The 23550-nt window shown below is 38.3% G+C and overlaps 6 protein-coding genes across 8 annotated transcripts in view; 3 read left to right on the top strand and 3 right to left on the bottom strand.

Moving 5' to 3' along the window:
- Nucleotides 1-1301, bottom strand: part of LOC103980492 (homeobox protein knotted-1-like 6) — a 4333-nt gene extending 3032 nt beyond the window's left edge. Inside the window, exons 1-3 of the mRNA XM_018824921.2 lie at nucleotides 528-1301; nucleotides 332-454; nucleotides 114-255 (exon numbers count right to left, since the gene is read on the bottom strand). Coding sequence (XP_018680466.2) covers nucleotides 114-255; nucleotides 332-454; nucleotides 528-848 — 586 coding nt within the window. The 5' untranslated portion in view covers nucleotides 849-1301. The remainder of the gene's footprint in view (nucleotides 1-113; nucleotides 256-331; nucleotides 455-527) is intronic.
- Nucleotides 1302-3903: 2602 nt separating this feature from the next.
- LOC135635244 (uncharacterized) lies at nucleotides 3904-11984 on the top strand. Its single transcript, XM_065146198.1, has 7 exons — nucleotides 3904-4149; nucleotides 4338-4379; nucleotides 6795-6929; nucleotides 9601-9839; nucleotides 10530-10566; nucleotides 11327-11384; nucleotides 11473-11984. Exons 1-7 carry the CDS (start codon nucleotides 4042-4044, stop codon nucleotides 11553-11555), a joined length of 702 nt encoding a protein of 233 aa, XP_065002270.1. The 5' UTR covers nucleotides 3904-4041; the 3' UTR covers nucleotides 11556-11984.
- A 564-nt stretch (nucleotides 11985-12548) lies between these two features.
- Nucleotides 12549-16116, top strand: LOC135634790 (uncharacterized). Of its 3 annotated transcripts, none has more exons than XM_065145390.1 (9): nucleotides 12549-12760; nucleotides 12878-12951; nucleotides 13301-13443; nucleotides 13520-13566; nucleotides 13655-13728; nucleotides 13921-13982; nucleotides 14818-14904; nucleotides 15699-15855; nucleotides 15934-16116. In XM_065145390.1, coding segments are annotated over exons 1-9 (804 nt in total). In that variant the 5' UTR covers nucleotides 12549-12601; the 3' UTR covers nucleotides 15935-16116. The 3 variants fall into 3 exon arrangements, with proteins under 3 accessions (XP_065001462.1, XP_065001461.1, XP_065001463.1); XM_065145389.1 differs by having other exon boundaries at nucleotides 13655-13763; nucleotides 14790-14904; XM_065145391.1 differs by lacking the exon at nucleotides 14818-14904.
- Nucleotides 16117-16756: 640 nt separating this feature from the next.
- On the top strand, nucleotides 16757-16963 carry LOC103980493 (uncharacterized). The gene has a single exon (XM_009396932.2). The coding sequence runs from the start codon at nucleotides 16757-16759 to the stop codon at nucleotides 16961-16963; it is 207 nt and encodes a 68-aa protein (XP_009395207.2).
- A 967-nt stretch (nucleotides 16964-17930) lies between these two features.
- On the bottom strand, nucleotides 17931-22642 carry LOC103980494 (protein JINGUBANG-like). The gene is made up of 2 exons (XM_065147983.1): nucleotides 21827-22642; nucleotides 17931-19903 (listed from the first exon to the last, which is right to left on the bottom strand). Exon 2 carries the CDS (start codon nucleotides 19900-19902, stop codon nucleotides 18154-18156), a length of 1749 nt encoding a protein of 582 aa, XP_065004055.1. The 5' UTR covers nucleotide 19903; nucleotides 21827-22642; the 3' UTR covers nucleotides 17931-18153.
- Nucleotides 22224-22568, bottom strand: LOC135634966 (esterase PIR7B-like). Its single transcript, XM_065145740.1, has one exon. It carries the CDS (start codon nucleotides 22566-22568, stop codon nucleotides 22224-22226), a length of 345 nt encoding a protein of 114 aa, XP_065001812.1.
- Nucleotides 22643-23550: the final 908 nt, after the last annotated feature.

The following is a 23550-nucleotide window of genomic DNA, read 5'->3' as shown; positions in this document are numbered from 1 at the left end:
TTCATGGTTGTCTCACTTTAGCAAGATTTAAGGAGTGCGACTGTAATGGCGAGGGAAGCAAGAAGAATACAGGTGAACAAGTACCAATAGTAGCAAAGTGGTGCTTGCACTACCAGCGGACGAGATGCGAACGGAGCCGGTGGTGAGGGCAAGGGAATTGAGCTGAGATTCCATCATTCGGAGGAACTCCATGGCCTCTTGCAGTGGCCTCGTTAGCTCTTCCCTGTACTTGATGAGCATCTCATTGTATGCTTCCTGCAAGGAAACATTACTTAGATTTAGGCAACCAGAAAGGTTGTTCTGGTTGCAGAGGTCTAAGGATGTTAGTCACCATGAACTGATCGAGCTCCGGATCTGTCGGTGAGTCACGGCAGATAAAATTCGCCCGCTGTCTCATTTCTAACTCTTGAGCCACGGCCGAGAGCCGAGCTACCACCTCGGGCGGAGCTCCGACCTGTACCGAACGGTTAACAAGAGAGTGATCAGAAGTACGTTGTGAGGTTTTTAACTAGAAGTGGAGGTCGTGCCTTTTGGCAGTCAATGTAAGCAGCGAGGAGGCTGGAGTACTGAGGGTGGGAGACGATCTTGGCCTTGATGGCGTCCACATCGCTCGGGGGTAAGTGGGAGGAGGAGGAGGCTCCGTCGTGTGTGGCTTGGAGATGGGAGTTCTGGTTGTAATTGTTGCTGAGGAGGGGTACCGGGCTTGGAATGCAGCGACCTTTAGCATCTCCCGAGGGAAGTCCAACCATTGCAACTGTAGCTGCATCGACTGCAGTTTTTTCTGCAGGAGAGGTGGTGCACATCCAGCCTCCCCATAGATTTGCCCCCAGCTGAGAAAATTCCTCCATTCTCCAGCGAAAAAGGGGCTTAAATTGGGATGAAACTCTGGAAAGAGAAAGTAAAGAGAAGGATGCGAGGTGACAAACCCTAGAGAAGCTTTCTAACAGCTAAAGGGAGAAGAGAGAAGAGGAGTGAAGTGGCCAAACGAGATGGGCACACCATGAGAGAGGGAGAGAGGAAGAGGAAAGGCATGGAAGTGCAACTGTGAAACCGTGGTGGTTTGCTTGTTTCACGTCAAATCAATGTAGGTGATATAGGTTTGCAGCTGTGGTAGAGACTGAGATATACGACTCAAAACCAAACAGATCTTTACGACAGAAGCAGCAGAGTGGGAGAGAGAGATGAGCGAAGAACCAGGAACAGTTTGCAAGAGCCACAGCAAATCAACACCACGTGTGTGGGTCTCCGACGGGTTTCGTTACATTCTAAGTGGACATCGGTCTCTCTCTCTCTCTCGTTCTTCTTGATCACCTTCGATCATGTCACATTAGCGGCGAACCAAAGCCATGGGCAGCCCCCGCTTCTTCCCTGTCGCCCTGACATATAAAGACATGCTGTTCTCTTGTTCGTCGTTGGAACGCGCGTAACTGCGATCGAACGCTGCAAAATGGCCTATGTGTGACCGAGGTGTCACACACGACTCCTCTCTCTCTCTCTCTCGGAACTTGGCGACTATAACTTCTCTCCTTTCCTTCACATATTACTCCGATCACAAGACATCTCTGTCTTCCGACATGAAATATATAGGGTTTGACATTTGTTTGGACGATGACAACATTTCACTTTTAACACTGATCAGATGTACACCCTCAAAACTTTGATTAGTAGATAAATAAATTATCGTCCATTTTCATTTCTTCAGCTATATATATATATATATATATATATATATATATATTAGTAGATAAATAATCTCATATTCAGACTGCATGCATTGCAAGGAGTGTTTTATACATGTTTTACATATATAATCTTGTAACTAAAAAATAGCATATGTATATATCACTATAAACTTTAACATAACATTTTTTTATATCCTTACAAATATTAGGATCTTTGGTATATACCGCTCTTATTAACATGCGTAAAACGCTCATATTAGCCACCACTAACTATTGTTATAAGTAAATGGTTTAAAATTTATAGATATATGAAATATAAATATTATCTTAAATATTCTTCATCATCATCACAATCAAGGATAGTTTCATTTGGTATTTTTAAACGATATTAATGTCATGCAAGTAAGTTTCGAATTTTATAATCATGTATATATATAGTAGGTTTACATTTAAAGAGGTATATACGAAAATTATTCTTTTCAGTAACAAGTGCAAAGTTATCGTGAGCTTCAACTGCAATAGAGAGCGTAGGAATATGGCTGATTGATTGAAGAAGAGGGGACGACAGTTGGCATGGCAAGTCGAAGCTCAAGCAAAGAAGCCTAACCCCTAGAAATGAAGAATACGGAGGAATAGGAAGCTATTGCGTGGGGAATAAAGTTGAAGACATGATGATGTGAAAGCTGCATTCATTTCATATCTGATATGACATCTTGTCTATTCCACAAGCTAAGTCTTGCATCTTTTCTTGAATGGACTGCAAGAGTTGTTCTCCTCCTAATTTTAAGCTGGCAAAGGCTATATGGCTACTTTCCATTCGTTTACGATACCTGTAACAGTTCTTCGCATATGTACATGAATGCCTTACTAATCTACACGCTTTAATTTTCCTCTTACTGTCTTTTGCTTCTCATTACTATCGAAAATATGGGATTTCTTGGGGTACATTAGAAGAGAGGAAGAAGATGATGGTTTCATTCAATTTTCTTATTCAGTCTTTAATTACAATAGTCTCTCTTTTTTTTCTTGAAAATTCCACTAATTGAATACTCTAATTAGCAGCCTTTATTTCCAAAACTACTCATAATATTTCAAGATGTTTACATTAATATTAAATAAAATACATTAACATCTATTGTTGTCGCAAAGTTTGGTACATATAAGAAAGCCAGCTTACAAGTGGGAGGAGCTTCTTTACTTATCTTTTGAGGATTTGCTTAGGTCAGGAGTTACTTGGAAGGTCGATCGTCAATCTGATTTATCAAGACTATCCAATTTAATCTATATCATGATTCTTATAGCACTTGGGAAATCGATCTGACCCTATCGATCTTAAAGGAGAGTGACCTATGCATCTCCTGCAAGAAAAGACCCATCATATGCATGAACTTATCCGGTGGAAAATTAAATCACGTATTATCCAATATAGGTGGCTGCCGAATGTGATCAAACAAGTGGTCATGAGAAAGAAAAAGCTGCGTCGTAGTTGAATACTTTCTTCCATCAACATTTTATTGATTGATAACCGTAATCAAAATATAATTATATTTATAATATATCTTATCTAATAGAATCATATAATCTAACATTCTTTCACTTGATCAATTAATTATAAGATATAAAATAAATTTTAAATAAAAAAAATTATATAATTTTTTTTATTTAATTGAATTCTAAATTTTTTTTAAAAAAAATTTATACATGTATACGAATTTTATGTAATAAGTAAGTCCAAAAAATATAATAATACCACATTAAATCTAACGACTATTGTGAGTATAATTTTAAAAAATTAAAAAATAATTATATGACAAATCACAACTCAATAAGCATAATGATTGACCTACTAATCAAAACTTATCATAAATAAATATTTTACTTGAAACATATAAAATGTTAATGCATTATAGTAATTTTAGTAGTACAAAAAAAATACTCTATTTATAATATTATTGATACATAAAAATATAATGTTTTTTATACCATGTTATAGTATTTTCAATAATATCAGAAAAAACTATAACACACTATAAAAATATTATAATATAATTTTTTTAGAATGATTAGAAACAATATAATACTATACAAAAATATTATAAACATATGAAAACATTATAACAGATTATGAAATTATTGTCTTATATATTTTTTTTACTATTTATAATATATTTTAATATTATAATATGCTTATTATCATATTACACACAAAAGCCCATTTAGCACAGGCTCTCGTTTTACAAAGGTCGTCGCCTATCGAATCGTTCTCTTCATCCAATCCATTCGTTTCGAAAGCTATCAATCCTCAAACTGGGGGTTTCCACTTTGCGTTGCGGGTTCGGGGAATAATCAGAAGGAAGAAATGAGCCACGGCGACGGGAAGGGCGACCAGGATCTGCGGCGGAAGAAGGCAGGCGGAGGCACCGAATGGGGGATGCTTCTCTTCGGATTACTTGGTACCACGTTCTCGGTAAAACTCATGTTTCCCCTCCTCCTCCTCTCTCTTTTTCACTCTTGATTCGCTGTTTATTCTGTTTTTTTGGCGTGTTGGGGGGTTCTGGAGATTTCTCGTTATTAGAATTATCAATGAAAGTTCTTTGATCAAGCTTTCTTTTTGTGGGTCTTGACACGGTATCCACCTTCTCAATGAATTGGCAGGTTTATCGGCTGTGGAGGACTATTAATTTGTTCTACACTCAGGTAAACTTAGTTCCTGCCCTTAGTTTATCGCAGGATGCGGCTGCTCATTATTTTCAATTGTAACTCATTTTTACCATCTTTTAGTGTTCTAGGCATGCCTTTTCTGATAGATACATTTTGCACAAGCAATTTTGTGTTTTTATTAAATGATGTTCTAGAAGATCTAGAAGATTTCCTCAAAGAACCTAGTGCAGCCAACATGTTAACATTTCATTTTTTTAGTTGATTTAGAAGAATTACAGCCTTGTGGATGCCAATCCAAAAATATATTGGCTTTAATGCATAATCAAATTTGATGGAAGCATTTTTTATATTCATTTATTATGTGAAGCATTTTTACATAAATTTACCTTGTTGCGCCTTGTTACTTTGAACAACTACTTAGAATGAATAACAACACTAATAATACTTTCGTGTTTAATATCTCATCACATTAGTTGGTAATAATTGGTTGCTATCTAGTTGAGCAAAAAAATTTAAATGCAACAATTTATATGATGCGTTTAAACCTTGCAATATCAATATGTATTTATAACATTTTAAGTGGAGCAACAATTGTTCTAACAGCTGAATATCAAGAAGAAGTGTGCTTTCTGCAGTGTAGAAGGATTATATAATAACAAACTGATAGTTCATTTGATTATAATTTTTTTGTCTCTGAGATGAATGCCAAAAGAATGAACAAAAGCTAAGCCAAAATTGGAATGTCAGATGTATTACATACCTTCTTCAATGGATCTTTTACCATATATGAGATCAGGATATCAGCTCATATCATCATTGATTGACTTAGTAGTCTATTCCATATATAAGGTTGATTCTATTGGAAAAAGAATTAAGTTGATTAGGTTGATTCCATTGAATCCAATAGGGATATACAGCTTTCAGATAATTTTTTTAAAACTTTTGACCTAGTCATTGTTTCTTCGGTTGTGGCAGAATCTTGGTAATTCTTGAAGAAAATAGTTATAAAATTTGAAGAAAAGTAAAGAATTCACTTGGAAGAATATTACCAAATGAGTTCATTGTCTTTAGGCTGAAAACTCAGAGAATTAATAAAAGAATATTTTAGAGGTATCTAGGTCCATAGCTTCTTCATATGAAAGCTATCAAGATTATATAAAAGCTGGCCCAAACCCAGTGCATGAGACTCATGCCAATGCAAGATATACGGAGCGTTGGTGAACAAAATCTTGCTTCTTCGAGAGATTGTCTATTTATCTAATATATTGGTTGTTCATACTTTTATATCGGTTTCATATTAAAATTAATAATTAAAAAACACCAACTTTATAGGATCAACTTACTTGTTTATGTGCAAAACTTTATAATGTAGTTCAAAACCAAAGCATTAGATAAGACAGTTAAAAGGTTTCGTACTGTGTAGTAACTTTTTTTATTTTGGTATTCCTTATGGTGCATTTGTATTCTGTTGTAAATTAATCCCTTACCTATAGATAAAGCTGACCAAAAATCTTGTGTGTATTTGTCAGTTTTGCCAAACCCAGTGAAACTGACCCAGGCTCCAGCTTATTGAGGTTGGAGTGCTCAGACAGTCAATCCATTCTGGCCAAGACGTCACAACTCATGTTGTATACCTCCAGTTTGTTTTATGTTTTCGTCATAATTGCTGTGGCTGCATTACCCAAAGTCATTATACTACAAACAGAACCTAACCAAGGAGGTACCCAAGGGGAGGGGTATACACTAAATTACAGCATATGAAGTGCATCATGACAAATGAGAAATTTTTGGTTGCTAGAAGATGCACACCTTTTTATTTAATTGATCCATAGAGATCCTTGTATGAACCAAGATTCATGTCTAGTAAGCTTCAAGACTTGGTTATACCAGAAACAACTGCTTTATAATTTCGTTAGGTTCTCGCTAAATTCTAGAATGTTCTTTCATGAAATTACTTATAATCATCAACTAGCAGTGTTGACTGTTCTTTCTAGAGGCTGATACCTTATAGTGTTCTCAGCTTTTTGACCAATGAGCTGATGCAAAAGCAGATGTCAGCTTTGGTATTGTTTCCTATTTGTCCAGAAGAATCGATTATTGCAGCATAGGCACCAAACTGTTGCTCATGCCGATCAAATTTCTCAACCTTTTTGTAGGGTGAATCTCAGATTATGCCTGTGCCCTGTGGCTTAAGCCATTGTTGTATGTGCTGGATGGCGAAGACTACTTAGGTTGCTTGCTTCTATAAGCTTGGAGTTGAGTCTATATGAAGATGATTCATTAGCTTTTAGATTTATCTAAATGTATTCCAACATGTGATTTTATGGAATTTAAATATCTGCTCATAATCATGCATTCTGTCCACTGTCAAATTCAAACAATCTTTACTAACAGTGTGGATTTCTTTATTGTTTTTCTTACTAGTTTTTGTGGTTATTTTCACTTCATCAGTTCAACAGATCTCAATCAAGTTCGTCATGGTGGAAGGCAACTAATAATTCAAATTTTGGAGGTTTTAGGGATTCAGCTTGGAGAAGATACAATCGTAGAATGGAGGCGGAATATGAGAAGGAAAAGGAGAGAGTGGTAAGTTTACTACATGATTTGCTAATGTTGATCAAAGCCTCCTATTGAGTTTAGTTATTGTAATTAAAATTCTTCACAAATAATAACCTAAGTCACTGTAATCGTAACTGTTTACTTCTTTCTAACAGCCAATTGACTTGTGCTTACCACCTTGTTATTTTCAAATTTCTCTTGGTGTGCTCAGCTTGGACACGTTCTTGTCTGTCTCTAGAAGATAACTAAAAACTAAAGCTGAAATATTGATTTATTTTATTCTGGACCATCAAAAATTGCTTTTATAAAATTTATTTCCAAAACACTTCCTTTTGAGAGCTCAAATGGTTGATTTTTTTATTATATACTTTGAGATTAAATAAGATGAATGTTTTTATACCTTACTTGCCCGGCTAAGTTCAATACAAGGTTCTAACCTGTATACTTTTAATGTATCTGAAGCAAGTGCAAACACAAATAAAAATGATAAATGAATATTAATTTTTTTTTTATGTAATGCAAACACAAAGATAGGTGGATATAATATAGGGTTAAGGTCCATCTTAACCCCTGTGGTTTTAGCTATGGACCACTTAAGCTTTTATAATTTACTCGTGTCTAAAATAACCTTTATATTTTCAAAAACATAGCATATAAGCCCCTCCCGTCAAATCTGAGTTAATAGACGTTAGAGTCTGCTTACGTGGCATGTTGACTCGTAATGAACCATTAATATAATTTCATGTGTAATTTAAGTTTAAAAAAGAGTTAAGGTCCATTTTAGCCCTTGTGGTTTTGGCCATGGACCACTTAAGCCCTCATGGTTTATTCGTGTCTAAAATAACTCTTACATTTTAAAAAAACATAGCATATAAGCGCCCCTCCTGTCAAGTCTGAGTTAATAGATGTTAGAGTCTGTTTACGTGGTATGCTGACTCACAATAAACTATTAATATAATGACACGTGTAGTTTAAGTTTAAAAAAGAGTTAAGGTCTATCTTATCGAGGAAGAGGAAGCGGCGGAGGCAGTAGCCGCAAATGAAGGAGAGGTCGAAGGCGGAGGTGACGGAGAGCTGGATCATTATGTCGTAGGCGCGACGGGTGGGGGCGCAGGAGAGGACGAAGTGGGAGGCGGTGGAGACGACAATGCCTAGGAGGAGGAAGAGGTACCAGGAGACCACTACCTGTCTAGCGTCGGACTGGTCGATACACATTCACTTGAGGTAGGATCGGAAGATCCTAAGCTTGTCGTTCACGAGGGAGAGGGTTTGTGCGTGCGATGCCCTCCTAGGCAGCAGCGGCTCAATGCTGCTACTGGTGGTCGCTTCCACGATGATGCCTCTTCCCACCATTGATGGTGGTCTCAATTTAAAAAAAAAAACTTAAATTACATGTGTCATTATATTAATGATTTATTGTGAGTCAGCATGTCATGTAAGCAGACTATAACATCTGTTAACTCAGACTTGACGGGAGGGGCTTATATGTTATGTTTTTGAAAATATAAGGGTTATTTTAGACACGAATAAATCATAAGGGTTTAAGTGGTCTATGGCTAAAACCACAGGGGCTAAAATGGACCTTAATTCTTTTCTAAACTTAAATTACGCGTAATATTATATTAATGGTTAATTGTGAATCAGTATGTCACGTAAGCAGACTCTAACATCTGTTAACTCAGACTTTATGGGAGAGGCTTATATGCTATGTTTTTTAAAATATAGGGGTTATTTTAGACGAGTAAATTATAAGGACTTAAGTGGTCCATGGCCAAAACTACAAGGGCTAAAATGGACCTTAATCCTATAAAATATATAGGGATCTTGCACCGTGTATGGCGGTGCTGATAACTGATGATTATCACCCTTGCTTGAGCCTTTATTGTCTTCTTGGGTTCTCACAAAGTAACTTGTTCATAAAGAGAGAGAATTTCGTAGTCCATGACTCCATTATATCTAGTTCAATTTACTACATACGCAAAATGCTAGTCTTCTAGTTGCTACCTGTGCCAAATTTGATAAGGTATTCGCTGTATCACTTTATCCTACATAATTTTAGAGATCCATAGGAAAGTGTGAGGGATAAGCCTATTCTTTTTTTCAGAAAAGGACAAGCCTGTTCTTGATATGATATAAGAAGGATCAGATGTGAGTCCGAAATCTGAAAATGGAATTTATGTCAACCTCACTCTATATTTTCCGAATGTCCTGTTACTGGTTTTTTAAAGTTTCAGAAAGAAAAATCTGCCTCCTACTTGCTACTTGTTTATGATAAGTTGGTTGCTTGAGTAAAGAAAACTACATAGGTCCACACTACACAAGGGAGGGAGGAAAAATCTTGATTCGTGCTGATGTCTTGAGTTTGTTACGATGAAGTCAAAGCTTTCATAATGAACACACTGAAGGATGTAGCTTTTCTTTTTGAGGTCATCTCTAGACCTTGCCTTCACTTGCTGTTACCTTTGACACAAGGTCCATCTGCACATGTATCGAATTAAGGATGATAAGAATAACTCTTTTTTAGTTTAACATTGCATCATTTAGTAACTCTGAATGATATTGGTGGTCCTTCGTACTATCAGCTAACTTGTCAGGTATACTAACTGTAACATGAGCATAGTAAGATGTTATTATTCATGCATCATCATTTTCATAGTATGTAGATAAGTAATGATTCATATATTTTAACTCTGTGTAGGAGCGTATTAGGCGCATGCAAAATATATTTTATAGAGAGAGAGATAAATATAAGAGGAGCTATGAGAATTGGAGGCACAGTGGTGATGGTGCACATGAATATACTCGACATGATTATTGGAATCATAAGACCGATACAGATACATCTTATGGATATCAAAGGACTCATTACAAAATCAGTTCTAGCCACAGTGGAAACAATTCAATGTCACACCATTACTCAGTCTTGGGCCTTGACTGGTATTAATTTTTAGTATTTTAACTCTTGCACATTTATCCTTACTTTATTTATATTTCTTTCTGTGAACATTGTTTTTCCTAGTTTATATCAAACAGACTTCTTGTATGTGAAGTTGAATTTAGACTTATTAATTATGGTGAATTTTTTCTTCATTTTGGGTAAACTTTCCGAAGTATGTGAAGGAGCTGACTTGTTACAATTTTCATGGTTTGAACATTTTGTCGGAAAGGATGACCAGCTAAGAAATGTCTCTGATTTCTATCTAAACCATTGTAAGAGGGAATATAATTGCAGTATCCTTATTTCTCTGGATTAGAAGCTAAGACAAGTCATGACCCATGCAAATACAGCTGAACAGATATAAATTGGACACGCTAGAACTAAATGAACCTTCAGAACATGTCAGAATTGGTTGTACTTGTTCATTGGATTCCTTTAATAGTTTTGTCGTCATTCTTTTCTAGGTTCTATGGCTGGTAGGTATATTTTATTTGTGGCATCGTCAAGATTTTCTTGCATGTTTTGCAATAGTGATATGCAATCTAGACACCTGAGGACACTATTAGTGATTGTTGGTTCTTTCAAGAAAGATAGTAGTAGAATATAATGTAAAGATATTAGATTCTTGATGAGAAACCAATATTAGATTTTCATTTGCCGAAGTTTTTATTTCATGCTGCCTTTTTTAGGTCTAGACCAGAACCATATTCGGATGCTGAGATTAAGGTACTTCCTTATCTGATTTTATTTTTTGTGGCTCCTGGTCTATCTTTTCAGTCACATAGTAATTTGCATGATATCAACAGTATTATGGTTTAGACTTGGAAATAAGCACCATCATTTTGACTAAGGATCTACAGTGGTGTTTTCTCTTTCTAATGACATGATGCTTACAGACTTACAACCAAACTGCACTAGTTATCATCACAAGTAAACTGGCATATAACTACTATACATAATTGGATCTCATTCAGAGACCTTGTCCCATGTGAACACATGACAACCAACAGAAATCACCTTGGATGTTATCGAATTATTCATGTCTTTAGTTGAATAACCAATAGTGTGTAGATGTGGATACTGTAGTCATGCGTGGAGATCAACTGAAGACAATATGAACTTAAGCTGTTCTGTTTCGCACTTTCATGATGCAACATTTGTTTAACTTTGTCCCAAAATTTGTGAAAAATTACCATTCTAATTTCACCACCCTACTTTTTGACCAATAACACCTGTGATAATGACAACCATTAAATAGCTAGTTTAAAGGCATCAGATACTGCATAGCTAGTCTAAAACTGTATACTAATGATCCTTTGCCTGGCACAGTCCTGTCGGTACTAGGTAGTTTTGCAGTTGTTGTCTAGTTAAAAAAGCTGTATGTCTTGTATTATCGGTGCGTCTAATTCAGATTGTATGGTCACATGATAATGATTATGCCATACTATCCAAGCACCATATTATGTTTCTTCTCTGTTTGTTGCAGAGCGCTTTCAGAGCAAAAGCAATAAAGTACCACCCTGATCAAAACCAAGATATTAGAGGTTATTACTTGCTTATGGAAATACTACTTGTCTAAAAACTTCTTTTTGTCTCTTTGACGAAATAAAAGGCTTCATTTTTTTTCTGCAGAAGCTGCTGAGGCAAAGTTTAAAGAACTGATGACGTCCTACGAAGCTATAAAGACGGAGAGGCAAAATGGGAGTCCAAAGTGAGGTGCAATTTCAAGCCAGTAATGATCAACACTACCAAAATTCTGGAGCGTGCTGGTTTTATGCGCCAATTCTTCTTTTCTGAAAAGTAAAATTTAGAAGCTTAAATCAGTCCCGAACAAAAAGATACGTCCCTCTTTGGTAGAGGAGAGAATGTTATAAAGTTGATTTGGCAAGTTTCTTTGCCTTAAAAAAGTAGAAGCGGTGGATCTTGCAAAAGCAGTAGCCCTATGAGACGCTCTATTCACCTCCCTCTAAGTGTCGGTGATTCGGATGGCTCCAAAATTCTTCAACAGTTTGTGTTTTTTTTTTTGGTCCTGTTTTAGTTGGTGTCTAATCTTGAGAGCACATTTCAAATATGCATTAAGGGCCTAATATATATTTTAAATGTGAATTGATATTTGATATATTTTTTAAATCATATTTTTTTTAGATATTGAATTACAAATACTCAAATGCTGATATTATCATAGGATACTATTAATATTTGAGCAGTTGCTAGATGTTACTGATTTTTTTAAAAAATTTAAAAGTATTTTATTATTTTTTTAAGTATATGAGTATCATTATATAATAAAGCCTATAATTATATGATTTAGTGAGAAATCATTTATGTGATGAAATTTTATTTTTTTAAAAATATTATTATATATATTATATTAATTATATGTCTGGATAATATAATTTTTTTTTATAAGATTATAATACATTTATTTATTAATTTAAATTAGAAAATATAGATTTATTTTTGAATAAATATTAGTATGATAAATTTATCATATAAAATTTAACGAATTTTTTAGATAATAAATACCAAAGTAATATATATTTAAAATATATTTTATTTATTTATTATTTGCCAATCGGAGGATTCCATTAACTGTACATTCACTTGCATTGTTCGCCTAAAATTTAATTTGACCGGACCCGTTAGTGTCCAATAACGCGACCGGACGAATCGGACTCCCTACAAAAGGCTTACGCATGCTCGTTCGAGCGACCGCACATCACAACAAAGTGACCCGCCTTGAAACTGGTCATCGAGGAGGATGCCCACCGTGGCCACTCGATTTTCGTTATGTGGCCTCATCCGGCGCTCACGGAGGAGCGCCTCGCCGGTCCTCCGCGCCCTGTCTTCCAATGCATCTGGAAACCTATGTCGCGGCGGCCTTCCCCGCTTCCATTCCCCGTCCCTTCCTACCTCCAAGGTGCCTAGTCTCTGATCTGGTCGCTGTGGCTGACGGCGTTTCTTATAGACATTTCAGCGAGCAGTTGATGCTCTTGTGACATTATTGATGGGCTTCTCTTTTTTGGGTTCGTGGCAGGGAAATGCTGTACGGATCCAAGGTGACGAGTTCTGGCACATGACGAAGGTGCTACGCCTGGGACCAAATGATAGGTATGCCGGAATAGTATCAGTTTGTATGTGCGCAAAGTGTTTTTAAGTATGCCGGAAAAGATCAAGATGGTATGCTGTTTGGTTAAACAGCATGCTAGTTATTTTGTAGTGTAGCTCATAGAGTTGGAACTGATACTTCTATTCTTCTAAATAGATACTCATTTTGTGGTTGCTCTACAGTGTTAGTCTGTAGAGCAACCACATGTGTCTGTCATAAATTAAGATCTTGATTACATGATAGCTTTCTGTTAGTCTGATTCTAAATGTTCTTGTTGGAGTAAAAGAGTAACTTTTGGTTCTTATGTCGCATTTAATATCCCTTTTTTCCTCTTCTTTTATAATACGCAAGGGTGGAACTCTTTGATGGTAAAGGTGGTCTAGTTGAAGGCTGCATACAGAGTGTAAGTCGGACTGGATTAGATATAATTGCTCTACAGGAACCCCAAGTCGTTGATCCTCAGGGTGTTCAGTGGCATATATATGCAGCTTTTGGTAGGCCTTATTGATCAATTTGAGTTATCATTCTTATGTGTGTCTACTTAAATATGCTAAGCTGCAATTGTTTCAGGAACCTTGAAAGGTGGTCGGGCAGATTGGCTGGTTGAGAAATGCACCGTATGTTCTCTTCTGCTTGTGGGAATTCCAAGTTCTTGTTGAGTATTACAGGTACATTGGCTTATGTTCTCTGTTACCTTATGTTAAGGAACTGGGAGCGAGCAGTGTAACCCCCCTTTTGACAGAGCGATCTCATACGATTACAGAAAATCGGGTAGAAAGGTTGGAACGTGTTGTATTAGCTGCTGTTAAGCAATGTAATGATTTCTTGGGTTTGCATGTTGCTATATCTTTTCTGTTCCTTTTACATGTCAATGAAATGATTAGAATATCTTAGAATTGTGAAGCAGATATTTTAATTCTAATCCCTTTACTCAGCTGGATATGCTGTCTTTGTTTTTTCTTTTTCAATAGGTCAGAGACTACATCAAATGACTTTAAATCCTCCTATGAAATTTCGGAAACTTTTACCGATGGTAAGTTCCTTTCCTTTTGAAGTCCAGAGATGGATTCTTTCCCATGTTACAATTCTCCTTCTACCTAACTCGGATGACAATGGCCTGCATGAGATAAGATACAATAAATAGTCTCTTGGCTCAAATGAGGACATTTATGTGTGCTTTTCCTTTACGTACTTGCTACTAAGGTAGACTGGTCTAATTATCCTTGTCTTGGACCATTTTATGGTTGGGATATTTTCTAGCATAGTGCAAATTGGACTTAAACCTACAACATATTTCCAAAAAATAGAGGGTGAGAATAATTTATAGAAAATGTGGTTCAATTTCATGTTGTCTAATGAGAAGTTATAACATGTCTGTGGACTATGTAAATCAATGGAGTCTTCAATGGCATTGGAGTCACAATTAGAAATGAAGAAACTTAATCTAAGATTAAATGAGTAAGTGTTCCTAGTTGGAGCGACAGTTATAATTTTAGGTTACCAATGTTGATTATTTATTCAGCATTAAAGATTTTGAAGTTTGATCACTCATGACAGTTCTCAGAAAAGGATAGTAATGGTGATAGCTAGTCTATAAATTTTGATTTTAAAATCAGATTTGATGACCTTATGATGTCTTATGCAATCTCAATGTGTAATTTTTCAAGGAGTATCAAGATCTCACAGTAAAGCCAGAGGTTAAACATATATGCTTATGATATGCTGCTTCAACTCTCTTTTTTTTGCAGTACTAGGCTGCTCAATGCTGTTTTCTTCAGTAAATAGTTGAACATTGCTTCAGATTCTGTCCAGTTATGCCTCTTCTTGATATGCTGTATAGGTTTCAAATTCAAAGTTCGCCTTTGTAGCTGTAGCAGAAGCAACTCCGCTAGTGAATGTCCTATCCGAGTCAACTGTAGAAGACAGTGGACTTCTGATTGTTGGTCCAGAAGGGGGTTAGTAGTTCTTTCACTTCCTTGATACAAAACCTCCAATATGCCAGCCATGAATTACCCTTGCCCCACATCTCTCACAACCATATAATGCAAAAGAATATAATAATTATTGATGGGGATAGTCAGCATGAAACAAATACATAGTTTGAGGATGAAAGCCAGTGGACATATTCCATTAAACAATTTGCAGTTTGGTTTTACAGGGATAACAGAGATTTAAAATTTTGTGCTGCATTTCCAATTCTTTTCGATTTTAAAATGAGTCTAGCTATACTAAATAGATGAGTCTATTTATTCACAATTTTTCTATGAGCCAACTTAATGACATTTGGTTTATAAAACTCTTTCCTCCTTTTGGCAATTGAAACAAGTTGTATTTAAGACATTAGCCTGTATTTTAGATGTAATGTTCATTGTTGTTGTGTGTCCTATTAAACACCTATTGCAATTGCTTCTTATTTTCATCTCAGCATTTATCCATTTCTCTTCTTCTTTATTAGTATATTTGAATCGTCTGTCCACCTCAATCTAAATTGCCTTCGTTTGTTTAGGGTAGGTTTGAACAGTCAAACACTATCTTTCTTCTGCCATATGCTTTTGTTGCCAATCCTAGGACCTTAATAGTTAAGATAAAATACAAAAGTTGTCTAATTGTGAAGGAAGAAATGATTGACTAAGGTTGATAGGCTTATTTCTAGTTGGCATTTCATAGCTTCACGCAATACAGTAGAACGTTCTATTAAATAATGTTAACTAAGACTTATGTAGACAATTTTGGTAATTGCTTTTTCCAGACTTCACGAATGAAGAGGTGAAACTATTGATAGAAGCAGGTGCTACTGCTGTTGGCCTTGGTCCATGCCGGCTACGAGTTGAGACAGCTACTGTTGCACTCCTATCTACTCTTATGCTGTGGTCTGATGCACAAAAACTTCAATTTCCGTTGCAGTGGTAAGAAATTTCTGTCCATATCTTTCATATGCTATGAGACACGACTATAATATTAAGTTCTCTTATACGTTGTTGCAGAACTTTTAGGTGGTGACTTCGTCTGATGATCTATTCACCATGAATAGGTGCAATCAAGTCGACCCTTTTGCACCATGCACAAAATGCCTCATCAGATCCTGATTAATGTGGGTAGTCTGCCATAAAAAGCTGCAGTTAAGCAAGCTGTGACATACAAAGGTTACCAAAATTGAATTTTGAGTAGATGTTTACTCTTGTGTTATTGAAAAAAATATGGTCTCTATTAAGTCATTGATTAATGCATTATTGCACAATATGGTCACAAAGGATACGTATCAATATCATGTATGATATATATATATATGATAAATTTGGTTGGTATCATTACAAATATGTGTCAAACATAGAAGTTTTCTTGGTCTATTTTTTCTTGGAAAGCTTCAATAAAAGAAAATTTTTAATTCCATGGTGAGACTCTCTCTCTTAAGGATATTGCAAACGAGGATATGATATAAAATTGGATTGCCTTGAAGATATTATAAATCAAGGATAAGATAGAAACCTTGATTGTAGTTGAATTAATCTTAAATGACACAATATTCTCCTCAAGTCCCGATCAATTAATCCGTTCTACTTGAGAGTCAAGAATAGATCTACTAACGGTGTGCGTTTAGCATGGCAACGGTAATTAAAACGCGAACAAATCCATCCACCATTATGGACATGATCTATTGCGTTTTTTGGAACCCATCCTCGTCATAGCCAGCACACGAAGCCAGAGAAAAGGAAACAAATCATTGCCTTGTTTCTTATAATCCTAGCATATGTAATAGTAAATATATAAGAGAGAAAGAGAGAGAGAGAGAGAGAGAGAGAGGGTGACATGGGTGATCAACTGGTGGTGCTGTTAGATAAGTTGAAATCGAAGATGATCAAATCGGCGAAGAAGAAGAAGAAGCCAAAGGAGTACGCGAGGCTAGAGAAGAGCACGAGCGTTAGGATGGAGATCAAGAGCGTCAAAGCCCGTCAGATCATCACCAGAACGCTCAAAGCCGCCGACGAACCTGGCAAAATCTCCATCTCCTCCTAAATCCTACATACGTTCATTTCTTCTTCTTGTTCTTTGTCCACAGGCACTACTCAATCATACATCTGGAATGACAACCCTAAAATCTCTCTCTCTCTCTCTCTCTCTCTCTCTCTCTCATGTGGAATTCATGGAACAGTCGTCACTCCTATATTCCTCCATAATGTACAGGAAAGCAGAAGTAGATTGTTATCTGCATTGAGGAATATGGACACGAGTGAAGGTTTTCATATGAAGAAATGAACTACGTCAAAATAATTACTAGGTCAAAATAATTTGTCCTACCGCTCATAGGTCCACTGCCACCCGTAACTCCTCCTTCCCCAAGTCCACAGCTCCGTCGCGTCCAGGTGCAGACTGTCGCTCTCCGGCGTGAACGAGTGGGCCAGACTCCCCAGCACCCAGTCGAAGGTCTTGTAATCGCCGTGGTTGCTGCTGTAAAACCCCACCATGATGTCCGCCACTTCGTACTCCGCCAACTCCACGAACCTCACCTCCTCTGCTCGCCCGCCGCACTTGCTCATCCACTGATAGGTCCACCGCTAGCTAAAACTCCTCCTTCCCGAAGTCCACCACCCGCGGCTCCGCCGCGTCCAGGTGTAGACTGCCGCTCTCCGACGAGAACGCGTGGGCCAGGAGCCCCAGCACCCCATCAAAGGGCTTGCCGTCGTCATGGTCATCGTTGTAAAACCCCACCTTGAAGTCTGCCACTTGGTACTTCGTCGATTCCACGAATCGCACCTCCTCCCCTCCTATGCTGCGGTGGGTGGCGAGCGAGCAAGTTAGAAAGATTTTAGGTTTACGTGCAAATGCATAGGTGTTTTCTAAACCATTATTTCGTGACGAAATCTTTTGCAGCAAAACAATCTTTGTCCCTTCTTTGCAACAAACACATAGTGAACGCTTTCCTTTTTCTTTTTCTGTTTTTTTGAATATAAATGGCATGATAAATAATTGAGAACACCATAAATTCTGTGACAGTGTCCCTCAAAGAGTTCGCTCGTTAATTAATCATCCAACTCGTATTGTTCTGCGTACACCAAACATCCCGATCGCCCTCAACTCAGTCGATTACATGAAAACAACAAGGCAGCACGAATTCTCAAGTCCGGAACACACACAACGATCAGCCTCGAATCACAGGAAGAGGGCTCCCGCTTTGCAGCAGTCATAAGCGCCATCGCATGTAGATCTCATGCGGCGGCTCGTAGTTGCTCCACCGGCATCTCGAATTCTTGGCCCACCGACCCACCATAGGCTTGTCCGGTGCCACCGCTGCTTCCGCCGCTGTTGCTCCCCCGGTATGCCCCCGACTGCTCCAATTCCAGCGGCGCCTGCTCCGACACCCGCCACACTTTCACCGACTTGTCGAGGCTGCCGCTGTACACGATCCACCTCGCGGCGGCGTAGCTGCCACCGTTCTCCTCGCTGCCGGCTTCCGTCTCCATCGCGAGGCACTTGACGGGGCTGGAGTGTCCGCTGAGCACAGACAGGCAGGTGTGTGCCGCGCCCTCGCGCCTCCACACGCAGATGGTCTTGTCCGCGGAGCCGCTCAGCAGGAGGCTCCCGGCCGCGGAAAGGCACAGCACTGCCATCTTGTGGCCTCGGAGTACCCCGCCGTGGGTCGGGTGGTGCTCCCCCTCCCAGAAATTGACGAGTCCATCTGAAGAGCCGCAGTAGACGATGGGCGCCGTGGGACTGACTACCAGCGAATTAACGGCGAACTCCTGCTTGAGGAGAGTCTCCACTAGCGTGTGCTTGGTGCCCTTCCCGTGCTTCTCCCTTCGCCACATCTTGACGGTGCCGTCGGCGGACCCGGTGAAGACGAGCCCGTCGAAGGCGGCCACTACGGAGTTAACGGCGTCGTCGTGGGCAACGACGGACTCCAGGCATTTGGAGTCGGAGATCCGCCACGCCTTGAAGGTCTTGTCCCAGGATCCGGAGTAAAGCAACCCCTGTTCCTCGTTTAGGCTGAGGCACGAGATGGCGTCGGAGTGGCGAATCCAGAGCGCACTGCGGTTGCGGCGGATCTCGACGTAGTTGGACGGGTTGAGAGAGCTCCGGAGGACGTCCTTGAGCCTGGGAAGAGTTCCGATCCTCTTGTGCACGGTGGCGTCCTTCGGGGACACCCTCCACGACCGGATCCTGCCATCCTGGTGTCCGGTGAATAAGCGGTCGGCCGCGATGACGATGGCCTTGACAAGCCCGCTGCTAGACTTGAACCCGGCGAAGTCCTTCTGGTTCTTCCACACGCGGATGTTCTTGCTATCGGAGCCCGTGTAGAGGAGGTCGCCGATGGCGGCGAGCGAGTAGATATGGCCCTCCTCCCGCACCAGGGAGCCTATGAGCCCCGTGCAGGGAAGCGCGGCGGCGTCAGCGGAGGCGGGGTCGCAGGGGGGATAAGGGGCGCTCTGATGCCAGGGGGACATGACGAAGGGGGAGCTGTCACCACTCGCGGCCGTGGGGTGGTCCGAGTAGTACCCGGAGCTGGCCGTGGCCGAGGAGCTGCTGTGCCGCGCGTAGTAGTCATCGTCAGCTGACGAATGGTGAATGAGCGGGTCCGAGTGCGGCATCGGCACGTTGGCGTGCATGGCTCCGTGCCCACTGCCACCGCTGCTGTCTTTTCCCTCCCCCATCAAGGGGAGAATGGCCGATGAACAAGTAATTCTTTGGACGAGAAGAATGTATGAAGAAGAAATACGAAGAGAAGAGCAGCAGGCGGAGGCTGGGAGGAGCAAAGGTTGGAGAAGGGGGACGGGGTGTATATATAAATAAGAGAAAGGGAATAGGAAGGCAAAACATGACTGCGCCAACCTGCCGGAACGAGAGAGCGCAACGGAAGGGAAGATCCGCGGGGAATGCGCACGGCCGCAAAGGGGGGACGATGGGAACGTAGCCTGGCGTTCACTTCGTTCGCGGCCTTCACCACCCGTCCTTCCCATGCTTGAGAATTGGTCAACCAAAATTAGTGATGCACCGCTGGTTATACGTAGATTTTGTTGGGACAAAATTTATCAAAATATTATAAAAATATTTGAAATGCATTAAAGATCCATAAAAGGATAAATCAAATTAACTACTAGTTCTTAGATACATTAAAGACTCTTTTGATAAAGAATGGTTCATATTAAATGTAATGAATATAGTGTTTTGAGAACTATATAAACCTCATCTAACATAGAGAATTTTTTAGTAAAACATAGAATATTTTTTCTTGTTCTACTCTTCGATTGTATTGTAGCTCTATCTTTTCTCTCTATCTAAGTCAATATTTAGTATCAAAGTCAAGTTAAACTATGGTCTTTTCCTCGAACATCATCCAACTCCAAATCTCTAGATTAATAAAAAAAATTATGATATATAGTGTATCGAAATGAAGGTCTTTATGGAAGTTTATAGAAGATAAATTTATTGAACTAAGTTCAATTGAAGGAGCAATGAATACAGAAGGAAGAAAATAACTTAAAGATAAAAGGAAGAACAAGAAAAAAAACTTTATTTATGATTTACCAAGGGCTTAATGCTATAATATTTGAAATCATTGCTCCAACAAATACTTGGGAAATGCTTCAAAAAGTATTTAATAAAGTGTATACGGTAAAAATGCTTCATCTACAAGTTCTATGAGCTGAGTTTGAAAAATTATAACAAGATACTCATGGTTTTACTTCTTAAAAATCATTTCTACTATTAATCAAATGAGACAAAATAGGAAACAAATAAGTGATCAAAGATTAATAAAAAAATACTAAGATATCTAGATCCAAAGTTTGATTTTATTTTTGTAACGATTGAATAATCTAAAGATTTAGAATAAATATATTTAGAATAACTAATGGGTTATCTTCAAATTCATAAATAAAGGCTTACAAAAAGATGATAAGAAAAATCTATAAAGTAAGCATCACAAACTAAGCTTACTCTCGAAAATAAAAGTGAATCAAAATCTAAAAGAAGGTTATGGACAAAGAGGAAGATATGACATAAATCAGATCAATCAATAATCTCAAACCAATAAAAGTGATAGAAAAAATTCTAACCAAAGAGATTGAGATTATGGTAGTAGACGTGGCAGAAAAAATCTAAAATACAATGTTATGTTTGCAAAAATAGAGACATTACTCCTTTGAATATTATTATAATCATAATAAAAAAGGTGATAAATAAATTTTGTTAAAAAATAAAAGAAGAATAAAAATCAAGTTTTTCTAATGACTTATAATAATTTGAAAGAAAATAAGTGTATGACATAATATAGATATATAGAAACTTCAAACCACATGTGTGGTATCAAAGAATTATTTTTTGAAATAGATATAAGTTATTCTCACAACATTACATCTAGTGAACCGTCTCAAAAACTAGTAAACGGTAGAGGTAAATTTTTTTTTAGACTTAATAATGATAAATAAGTATACATTTCAGATATTTATTATGTTCTTGATATGAAAAATAATATTCCAAGCTCGGGACAATTACTTGAAAAAGTTATGATGAGAAATATGACTCTTTCAATTTGTGACAAGAATAAAACATTAATTTCACATATAAAAATGATAATAAATAAAATATTTTCTCTATATTTATATATATTTTTTTATCGATTAAATTATTTTAAAACTGATATTTAAGATAATTCTATATTATAACATCTTATATATGCTCACTTAAATATTGTGATTATGAAACTTCTAAAAAAATATAATATGATGACAGGATTACTAAGAATCGATCATTCATCAAATATAATATATGAGAAGTATGTGTTATGAGCAAGGAAAAAAAAAAGTCACTCGTTTTAGTGCATTCAAATATTTGTGGATTTATTAGTCTAGTATTACTCGGAGGAAGTATATATTTTCTTACCTCTTCACTGATGATCATAGGAAAACTTGAGTTTATATGTAAAGATTTTTTTTTAAAGTGTCGTGGTAAATAGCTTGGAGCCGTGGCCTCGTGGCCGACGCGGCTCGGTTCAAGTCCGGAAGGTGGGATCCTCTCGGTGCGGCCCTCGGGCTCGTTGAGGGGGTCGGCTGCGGCGGTCCGATCAGGACGTGGTCAGCCGTCTCCGCCGGAGGGGGCTCCTCGGCCGGGCACGCCCTCCGTCTGTAGTCCTGCACACAGGTTGGGTCGGGAGGCTCGACCCGACCCCTCCGACGATCGAGTCAGTAGATGATGGAGGGGGTAGAAAGAAGAAGAGTTTGAGGTGTCTAACTGATGTGTTCTCTCCTTCGTCCTTCCCCTTCAGTCCCCCCCTGCTCGTTCAGAGCGCGAGGGTATCGGTGACGAAGACCGCGGCGGCGATCTTCTCAGGGAACCTGTCCATAGCCAGAGCTATGTTGAGGCCTCCGAGGCTGTGGCCTACCAGAATGACCCTCTCACCAGGTGGGAGGCAGGCCAATATGTCCAGGAGCGGCTGGGAGTAGTCGGTGAACGTTCGCAGGTCTTCCAACCGCCGCTCGTCGACGCCGGAGGCCGCGAGGTCCGGCACCGTAACCTGGTACCCAGCGGACCTCAACAGGGTCGTCACCTTGTACCAAGACCATGCTCCATGGCAAGCGCCATGGACGAGAATTATGTGCTTCTTGTTGCAGCTCCCGTCGCCCATACCTTCTACAGAACTCATTCGACGGTGATATGGCAACCGATGTTCTATGGATAGCTCCTCCTAATGTTCATTATGTACTCACCAATATAAGTTAGAGCATTAAAGTTGTTTCCATTCACAGCGACAAGTTCATTGCATTGCATGGTATAAAACAAGTTAAATTAAAGTAAAATGGGAATAATTCAATTTGGATTAACCTCGAGAGGGTCTATGTAAGGTCATGATCAGGGAAAAAAACAATGAATAAGACAAGTTGTGACGGAGAAATAAAAGATAGTGAGCTGAGACATGGACCCCGCAATGTCTGACGAAGGTACGCCAGAAAATATAAGAAGCCATGGCAGCCAATGGGTGCATCCAAGGGGCGCAATGGACGAGGACTGGTTTCGGTACCGCTCACAGTATCACGATGAAGAAGACGCCGCCCAGATGGTTGCAACAGTATGACAGCTCAACCTACTGTTGTTCATTATATACTCACCAATAATAAGTTATATATATATATATATATATATATATATATATATATATACGAACTAAATTTGTCTGACTTCAAATTGATGTCCTTATTAGTTTAAAAAGAATATGAAAAAAGAAACTTATAGACCAATCATATTGTTTTTGCCACTGGTAGTAAAATTCTATAAGCTTATAAAAGAAATCATAATTGATTAACAAAGTTTGAAATATAATATAAACTACTAACTTATCCTTGATGAAGTTTAAAATTGATATTTTTAGAAGTTTAAAAATAAGAACATGAAAAGGAAGCTTAACCTCTACAGCAATTATATAGTATTTTTTAGCACCAGTACACAAAAACATTGTAGTTCATGAGTATGAACATGATAATGAATTAAATATAAATATTACAACAATGAAAATTAAATGTTTATTATTTTTTAGATATTTCACCTATTTATCTTTTCCTTTTTATAAAGGTTAAGTAGCAAAGCAGAATAATAGGGCTAAGAGATCATTC

Source organism: Musa acuminata, chromosome BXJ3-4 (genome assembly GCF_036884655.1).
Source record: "Musa acuminata AAA Group cultivar baxijiao chromosome BXJ3-4, Cavendish_Baxijiao_AAA, whole genome shotgun sequence".
NCBI classification, from domain to species: domain Eukaryota; kingdom Viridiplantae; phylum Streptophyta; class Magnoliopsida; order Zingiberales; family Musaceae; genus Musa; species Musa acuminata.
Note: the sequence above shows the minus strand (reverse complement) of the source record. Positions and strands in the feature narration are given on the sequence as shown.

Bases quoted from the DNA above. Each gene is read 5' to 3' on its own strand.
- LOC135635244 (XM_065146198.1), top strand. From the start codon at position 4,042: ATGAGCCACGGCGACGGGAAGGGCGACCAGGATCTGCGGCGGAAGAAG. The intron at 6,930-9,600 runs GTAAGTTTACTA...AACTCTGTGTAG, and splicing joins AGAAGGAAAAGGAGAGAGTG to GAGCGTATTAGGCGCATGCA. The intron at 10,567-11,326 runs GTACTTCCTTAT...TGTTTGTTGCAG, and splicing joins ATTCGGATGCTGAGATTAAG to AGCGCTTTCAGAGCAAAAGC.
- LOC135634790 (XM_065145389.1), top strand. From the start codon at position 12,602: ATGCCCACCGTGGCCACTCGATTTTCGTTATGTGGCCTCATCCGGCGC. The intron at 13,567-13,654 runs GTATGTTCTCTT...CCTTATGTTAAG, and splicing joins GGCTGGTTGAGAAATGCACC to GAACTGGGAGCGAGCAGTGT. The intron at 13,983-14,789 runs GTAAGTTCCTTT...TATGCTGTATAG, and splicing joins TTCGGAAACTTTTACCGATG to GTTTCAAATTCAAAGTTCGC.
- LOC103980493 (XM_009396932.2), top strand. From the start codon at position 16,757: ATGGGTGATCAACTGGTGGTGCTGTTAGATAAGTTGAAATCGAAGATG.
- LOC103980494 (XM_065147983.1), bottom strand. From the start codon at position 19,902: ATGGGAAGGACGGGTGGTGAAGGCCGCGAACGAAGTGAACGCCAGGCT.
- LOC135634966 (XM_065145740.1), bottom strand. From the start codon at position 22,568: ATGGGCGACGGGAGCTGCAACAAGAAGCACATAATTCTCGTCCATGGC.